The sequence below is a fragment of the Anoplopoma fimbria genome, unplaced genomic scaffold (genome assembly GCF_027596085.1).
Source record: "Anoplopoma fimbria isolate UVic2021 breed Golden Eagle Sablefish unplaced genomic scaffold, Afim_UVic_2022 Un_contig_12068_pilon_pilon, whole genome shotgun sequence".
NCBI lineage: Eukaryota > Metazoa > Chordata > Actinopteri > Perciformes > Anoplopomatidae > Anoplopoma > Anoplopoma fimbria.
The window spans coordinates 1-8,139 of record NW_026551597.1 but is presented as its reverse complement, the minus strand read 5'-3'; the positions used below and the strand labels follow the sequence as shown (position 1 = coordinate 8,139).

General features: G+C 47.9%; 1 protein-coding gene across 1 annotated transcript; it reads left to right on the top strand.

Moving 5' to 3' along the window:
- The first annotated feature begins 2,715 nt into the window (after window positions 1-2,715).
- Window positions 2,716-7,806, top strand: LOC129115681 (pleckstrin homology domain-containing family G member 4B-like). Its single transcript, XM_054626988.1, has 10 exons — window positions 2,716-2,883; window positions 3,540-3,629; window positions 4,043-4,267; window positions 4,368-4,538; window positions 4,617-4,797; window positions 5,316-5,433; window positions 6,258-6,399; window positions 6,531-6,625; window positions 6,764-6,938; window positions 7,763-7,806. The coding sequence occupies exons 1-7, from the start codon at window positions 2,725-2,727 to the stop codon at window positions 6,313-6,315; spliced, it is 1,002 nt and encodes a 333-aa protein (XP_054482963.1). The 5' UTR covers window positions 2,716-2,724; the 3' UTR covers window positions 6,316-6,399; window positions 6,531-6,625; window positions 6,764-6,938; window positions 7,763-7,806.
- Window positions 7,807-8,139: the final 333 nt, after the last annotated feature.

The window sequence follows — 8,139 nt, the reverse complement described above, 5'->3', positions numbered from 1 at the left end:
GATCTAGAGGGAGTATGCGTTAAAAGCATGTCTGACAAGTATTCAGGCAATAGTCTGTTCTCACCAAAGACCTGAAACTGCTGCTCAAACTCCCGCAGCAAGTCCGTAATTGTGTCTTTTGTAGTGACTCATGTCAGCAGGAACTCGTCATCTGCACAGTTCTTAGATGAGGAAAGGAGCAGCTGTGTCTCCCACAAAGTCAGCTTCAACTTAACTCAACGTATGCTGTCATAATATTGTGTGACAGCTTTCTTACGGCCTTGCAGCATCTGGTTCAGGTTATTCAGGTGCTCTGTAATCTCCACCATCAATGCAGGTCCTGCAGCTATTCTGGGTTTTTAGTTCATGCACTGGTTTGCCCTCTTTCTCCATCAACTGTCCAGTTTCCTCTGGTAGATCAAAAAAACGCTTCAGCTTAACCAGCTTACTTCAGTGTGGTCTGGTAGGCCACAGGTGAGGTCTCCATCCCTGAGGATGAAGGTAACAGTTTGGACCACCACTTTATGACGTGACCCATGTTAACGACCAACACAAAGCCTCCTGTAACATACAGTGACATGTCCAACAGCTTCCTCCATCTGCAGCTTCTACTTTCTCCTCCATTTCATCACAACGCCTGTTTTTCTCCCGATCATTGATGGTGCGCCGTCTGTAGCCACAGACAGCCCGGGCTAGTCCACTCCGACCCGGGCTAGTCCACTCCGACCCGGGCCAGTCCACTCCGACCCGGGCCAGCTCTTCAACGAGAGCACTAACATGTCATCGCTGTAGTGGTGTCATCACCAGAATGAACGTGTCAGCTGAGCAACATGTGTGACGTCAGCTCTCATCGACTGTAACTGAACATGCTACACATGACTTGACTTTATGCTTCTTTTTGGGATTGTGTTGCCAAATTAGAAAACGTACGTGTGTAATTCACGGCATTCACGCCTGAAGGGGGCGGGGCTTATCTCCCGCCATCCACCATTGAACGAACCACTAGTTTTGTTTATATTGTTGTGGAAGGACGTGTCTGGTTCATCATGTGTTCCGCTTCCAGCGTCATTCGTCTGTCACTGACTTCACACTGCGGTGAACGCAGCTTAAGGAACAGACGTCATCACTCTTTAAAGCGGCTCACCTGACCGCAGTGTGAAGAACCCCTGAGAGTGAACCAGGTTCAGAACCAGGTTAAGAACCACTGGATTAGATGATCACCTGAACCAAATCTTATTGAATGAAGAAAAGTATAAAACCAGTGCTGTGGTCATCACTATCCTCTTGCAATAGGACCAGCTGGATGGTAGAAACAGTGCTAGTAGCACCTCAAAAGTAATTGGAATAAAAAAGTGACTATTGACCAGAGTTCAAAAGGAAAAGTTTTGTGTGAGGAAAATTCTGGTTCTACTGGCAGAGGGATACAGTGAGCGTCAGGCTGCTTCCATCCTCAACATGTCAAAGACGGCGGTTCATAAGAACACGGTCCAGCAGCAGACGTTAGGGACAACAAAGCTACAGACCGGCAGAGGACCAGAACGACTCTCCACTCACCGGGATGACGCCAACTCATTCCAATGTCACTCAACAACCGTAGGATGACATCAAGTGACCTCCAGAAAGAAAGGCAAACGGCAGCTGGGGTGAAGGTCACGGCGAGGACGGTTAGAAACAGGCTCCTAGGGGCCGGGCTGAAGTATGCAAAGCTAAAAAAAACCTTCATCAACAGGTTTCTGTTCGGATATGAGTTCATTAATAACAAATGTCTTATTGCTCAGTGATCCAACATTTAAAAGTGCCATATCCATTTTTTCCCGTCCAGTCTGTTTTTGTGCAGGAGGTGGGACATTTAACGGGACAGAGATCAGATTACTTGCAGTTAAGCCTCGAGTGGTACATTTAATCTGATGGTTAGTGGATCTCACTACTAGCCCAGGAATATTAAAAACGTTTGTGGAGTGTTGAAATGGAGAGGCAGTGTGAATACTGTTTGACAGATGAGGCCGGTAGGGGGAGCTAACGGGGGCAGTACTCTGAGGTGACCCCATAGACGGAGATGGAGGTTCCGGGGGCAGACGGGGTCGCGTAGCGGTTGGATAGGCTTAGTGGTGAGGCAGCCCCCTCCGAGTAATTCTTGCAACCGCGGACCACCACTTGAGATGAAAGAAGGGAGATTAGCAGACCTCTGCAGACCTCTGTAAACCTCTGCAGACCTCTGTAAACCTCTGTAGACCTCTGTAAACCTCTGCAGACCTCTGCAGACCTCTGTAGGCCTCTGTAGACCTCTGTAGGCCTCTGCAGACCTCTGTTGACCTCTGTAAACCTCTGTAGACCTCTGTAGGCCTCTGTAAACCTCTACAGACCTCTGTAAACCTCTACAGACCTCTGTAGACCTCTGTAGGCCTCTGTCTGTAGACCTCTGTAAACCTCTGTAGACCTCTGTAAACCTCTGTAGACCTCTGTAGGTCCTTGCAGCACATCTCTCGAATTTGTCTGAACGACACATGTTGTAACCTAGGTGTTTGTGTGCTGTCATGTGTGTTAATGAGTACTTCTGGTGCACATAACACACTGGTGTACTTTTGACATACATCAGGAGGTGACGGAGGTATTATGGGATGTCTGAGCTACATGTGTGTCGTGGTGTCTCCTCAGTAAGCTGCGTCACGTGGTGGAGGAGATGGTGACCACGGAGAGGGAGTACGTGCGCTCCTGCATTACATCATCCATCACTACTTCCCTGAGATGGACCGGGCCGACCTTCCTCAGGACCTCCGGGGGAAACGCTCCGTGGTGTTCGGGAACCTGGAGAAGCTTCTGGACTTCCACAGTCAGTTCTTCCTCAGGGAGCTGGAGGCCTGCTGGAAGCATCCTCTGAGGGTTCCTCACTGCTTCATCAGACATGTAGGAACCACACACACATCCTCTGAGGGTTCCTCACTGCTTCATCAGACATGTAGGAACCACACACACATCCTCTGAGGGTTCCTCACTGCTTCATCAGACACGTAGGAACCACACACACATCCTCTGAGGGTTCCTCACTGCTTCATCAGACATGTAGGAACCACACACACATCCTCTGAGGGTTCCTCACTGCTTCATCAGACACGTAGGAACACATCCTCTGAGGGTTCCTCACTGCTTCATCAGACATGTAGGAACCACACACACATCCTCTGAGGGTTCCTCACTGCTTCATCAGACACGTAGGAACCACACACACATCCTCTGAGGGTTCCTCACTGCTTCATCAGACATGTAGGAACCACACACACATCCTCTGAGGGTTCCTCACTGCTTCATCAGACACGTAGGAACCACACACACATCCTCTGAGGGTTCCTCACTGCTTCATCAGACACGTAGGAACACATCCTCTGAGGGTTCCTCACTGCTTCATCAGACACGTAGGAACCACACACACATCCTCTGAGGGTTCCTCACTGCTTCATCAGACACGTAGGAACCACACACACTGAACACACAGCTGGTAGAAGGGTTCCATAGATGGATCAATAACATGATGAAGGTGTGTTTGTTGTTGTTGTGTTTGACAGAAGGAGCAGTTCGGTCTTTACGCTCTGTACAGCAAGAACAAACCAAAGTCTGACGCTCTGCTGGCCCACCACGGGAACTCCTTCTTCAGGGTGAGAACCTTCTCTTCTCCTGACTTCACATCTAAAGATCAACGCTCTAGTCTCAGAAGATGATCTTCATTATCAAATCCGTTTTTAAACTCTACGTGATGTCAGACGTAGAGTGAACCGACCTGAGTCCATGTGGTGACATTTAGATGAAGTATTTAACATGTAAAAACAAATGTTTAACTGAAAGAAGATCCACCAGATGTCAGGAGGGAACCTTACAACACCAGGTGAACCTGAAGGCACCATGAGGCCCTTTACTGTGTTAAAGTGGCCCTGTAATTATTTCCCTCTCCTTTAGTGTGTTATAAATATATTTACGCCTAAAAGGAGTTACCTTCCCCCTCAGAATGACCTTTGACCTCTGATGACTCACTGTGACCTCTGAGGACTAACCGTGACCTTTGACCCCCCAGAGGAAGCAGGTGGAGCTGGGCGATAAGATGGACCTGTCGTCGTACCTGTTGAAGCCGGTGCAGAGGATGAGTAAATACGCTCTCCTGCTCACTGACCTCATCAAGGAGGTGGGCGTGGCCCAGGAGGCGGAGCTCGCCGCTCTGCACGCCGCCACCAACATGGTCAAGTTCCAGCTTCGCCACGGCAACGACCTGCTGGCAATGGACGCCATCCGAGACTGTGACGTGAGTTGACTAAAGCTCCTCCCCCTCATGACATCGTCATCATGACATCGTTATCTCTGAACGTCTGTAATGAATAATGAATGTGTTAAACCGTCTCCAGGTGAACCTGAAGGAGCAGGGTCAGCTGATCCGTCAGGACGAGTTCACTGTCTGGACCGGCAGGAGGAAATGTCAGCGTCACATCTTCCTGTTCGAGGAGCTCGTTCTCTTCAGTAAACCCAAGAAGATGGAGGGAGGTCTGGACGTCTTCATCTACAAACACTCCTTCAAGGTAAGACCATCAGACCCGGTCTGACTCCCACAGCGGCCCACTGTGGCGGTCCGACTGAGACCCTCTTCTGTGTTACAGACAGCAGATGTGGGTCTGACGGAGTCCGCGGGGGACAACGGGCTGCGGTTCGAGGTCTGGTTCAGGAGGAGGACGGCCAAGAACCAGACCTTCATCCTTCAGGCCGCCACGTCAGAGGTGAAACACGCCTGGACCACCGGCATCGCCAGGATCCTGTGGACCCAGGCCACCAGGAACAAAGGTACAGGAACCAGAGCTCTTCATGGTCCTCTTCATGGTCCTCTTCATGGTCCTCCTCATGGTCCTCTTCATGGTCCTCTTCATGGTCCTCATGTTCCTCCTCATGTTCCTCCTCATGGTCCTCCTCATGGTCTTCTTCATGGTCCTCCTCATGGTCTTCCTCATGGTCCTCCTCATGGTCCTCCTCATGGTCTTCTCATGTTCATGTTCCTCTTCATGGTCCTCTTCATGGTCCCTCTTCATGGCCTCTTCATGTTCCTCCTCATGTTCCTCTTCATGGTCCTCTTCATGTTCCTCCTCATGGTCTTCCTCATGGTCCTCCTCATGGTCCTCTGTCATGTTCTCCTCATGTTCTCCTCATGTTCCTCCTCATGGTCCTCCTCATGGTCCTCTTCATGGTCCTCCTCATGGTCCTCATGTTCCTCCTCATGGTCCTCCTCATGGTCCTCTTCATGTTCCTCCTCATGTTCTCTTCATGTTCTCCTCATGTTCTCCTCATGTTCTCCTGTCTTGTTTCAGAGATGCGTGTGAAGGAGATGGTGTCGATGGGAGTCGGTAACAAGCCGTTTCTGGACATCCAGCCGATGCGACGCAGCGATCAGCGACTCAGCCGTTCACTACATCATGAAGAGCAGAGGTGACCCTTTCAAAATAAAAGCATCTTCATCCTCTTCTTCTACCATTCTGTTTATTACGTTATATTGATTGTTTATTGATTAATATCTGGTGATCAGCTGTTTATGACCTTTATATGTAACAATGATAAACAATAAATAAGTCTTATTTTCATGATCAATAACTTTTTTTTTTATTGGTTTATTTGGTAGAGACAATGCACCAGAGTTAGAGCTAGACAGATCACCCTAAAAACAGAATATAAGATTATTGATTGATGAGTGATCAGATATTGATTGATGAGTGATCAGATATTGATTGATGTGTGATCAGATATTGATTGATGTGTGATCAGATATTGATTGATGTGTGATCAGATATTGATTGATATTGATTGTGATCAGATATTGATTGATGAGTGATCAGATATTGATTGATGTGTATTGATTGATGTGTGATCAGATATTGATTGATGAGTGATCAGATATTGATTGATGTGTGATCAGATATTGATTGATGTGTGATCAGATATTGATTGATGTGTGATCAGATATTGATTGATGTGTGATCAGATATTGATTGATGTGTGATCAGATATTGATTGATGTGTGATCAGATATTGATTGATGTGTGATCAGATATTGATTGATGTGTGATCAGATATTGATTGATGTGTGATCAGATATTGATTGATGTGTGATCAGATATTGATTGATGAGTGATCAGATATTGATTGATGTGTGATCAGATATTGATTGATGTGTGATCAGATATTGATTGATCAGATATTGAGTGTGATCAGATATTGATTGATGAGTGATCAGATATTGATTGATGTGTGATCAGGTGCCAGAACGCGTGCGTCCATCGCCGTCTCTGTCTTCGATCACTCCCACCCTTTTAATGGAGGAGCGGTGACCTCTGACCCCGCAGCATCAGGGCCCTCTTCATCCAGCCTGCTGGGGCCGCTCAACCTGCACATGTACAGGTACACACACACACACACACACACACACACACACACACACACACACACACACACACACACACACACACCTGTCCTGGTCCGGTTCGGGTCAGAACCTCCATCTTAACACCGTCTGTCGTCTCCTCCTGCAGTCAGAACATCTCCTCCTCTTCTGCTGCTGAAGGCTCCTTCATCACCTCCTGTATCGAGGAGGACGAGCAGGAGACCAGCAGCCAGCCCTCCATGAGTATGTACACACACACACTCACACTCACACTCACACTCACACAACACACACACACACACACACACACACACACACACACACACACACACACACACACACACACACTCTAACATTAGCAGCGTTGGTGTTTCCTCTCAGCCACAGAGAGTTCAGGCTCCTCCTCTCGATGTCTCTCCGGCTCCACCGGCTCAGACAGCGGCTGCGTCTCCTCCCACCTGCAGGAGGCGCTGCCTGAGGAGCAGAGCCCCCCGACCAGCCTTCCTCCTCCTCCTCCTCCAACAAACAGCACCTCAACAGCCACTACATTTCAGCTGTGAGTACACAGACCTTCTCCAACAACAGGAAGCATGAAGGAACCTCAGTGTCAGGGTCAATTAGTCAATTAGTTAAACATCAAGGGAGTTGTAGTCCTGAGTACGATGGACTACAAGTTAAAGACAGAGTCAATCAGTTAAAGACACAATAAGCACATTGAATATTTCAGACAGTTCATCAGTGTGTTGTTGTTAAACGTCTCATGACTTATTGACTGAGATAAAAGTGTCTCAGTCAGCAGATAAAACAAAACGCCCATGTGTTCAGACGGTACAGTAACTGTCTGTCTGTCTGTCTCTACCTGTCTGTCTGTCTGTCTCTCTGTCTGTCTCTACCTGTCTGTCTGTCTGTCTCTACCTGTCTGTCTGTCTCTACCTGTCTGTCTGTCTGTCTGTCTCTGTCTCTACCTGACTGTCTGTCTCTACCTGTCTGTCTCTACCTGACTGTCTGTCTCTACCTGTCTGTCTGTCTGTCTGTCTGTCTCTACCTGTCTGTCTGTCTGTCTACCTGTCTGTCTGTCTCTACCTGTCTGTCTCTACCTGTCTGTCTGTCTGTCTCTACCTGTCTGTCTCTACCTGTCTGTCTGTCTGTCTGTCTGTCTCTACCTGACTGTCTGTCTCTACCTGTCTGTCTGTCTCTCCTGTCTGTCTGTCTGTCTGTCTGTCTCTACCTGTCTGTCTGTCTCTACCTGTCTGTCTGTCTGTCTCTACCTGTCTGTCTCTACCTGTCTGTCTGTCTGTCTGTCTCTACCTGTCTGTCTGTCTCTACCTGTCTGTCTGTCTGTCTCTACCTGTCTGTCTGTCTCTACCTGTCTGTCCTCAGAAAGCAGTCCCAGTCATCGGCCCTTCCACCATCGTGTGATCAGCTGATGGACGGTAAGTGACCTCAGTTTGACCTCAGTTTGACCTCAGTTTGACCTCAGAGGTCATCAAACATTTATCTTTTATCTTCAAACACATTTTAAACGTTGAAACAGGAAAGAGAATAAAAACACTGAACAGTGATTCATAAAATAAATTCAGATTAGTTTAATGGAGCTCCAACTCATCATTATTGATCACTGAAACACTGAAGATCTGATCTGATCTGTTAACCCTTTACAGAACTCATAAACACACTTCTGTCTCTCTCTGTCTCTCTCTCTGTCTCTCTGTCTCTCTCTCTCTGTCTCTCTCTCTCTCTGTCTGTCTCTGTGTGTC

What these genes read in the sequence shown, in the direction of transcription:
- LOC129115681 (XM_054626988.1), top strand. Translation starts at nt 2,725, where the DNA reads ATGGACCGGGCCGACCTTCCTCAGGACCTCCGGGGGAAACGCTCCGTG. An exon ending in ACGGGAACTCCTTCTTCAGG is followed by an intron (nt 3,630 to 4,042) that starts GTGAGAACCTTC and finishes TTGACCCCCCAG; the next exon opens with AGGAAGCAGGTGGAGCTGGG. An exon ending in CCAGGCCACCAGGAACAAAG is followed by an intron (nt 4,798 to 5,315) that starts GTACAGGAACCA and finishes GTCTTGTTTCAG; the next exon opens with AGATGCGTGTGAAGGAGATG.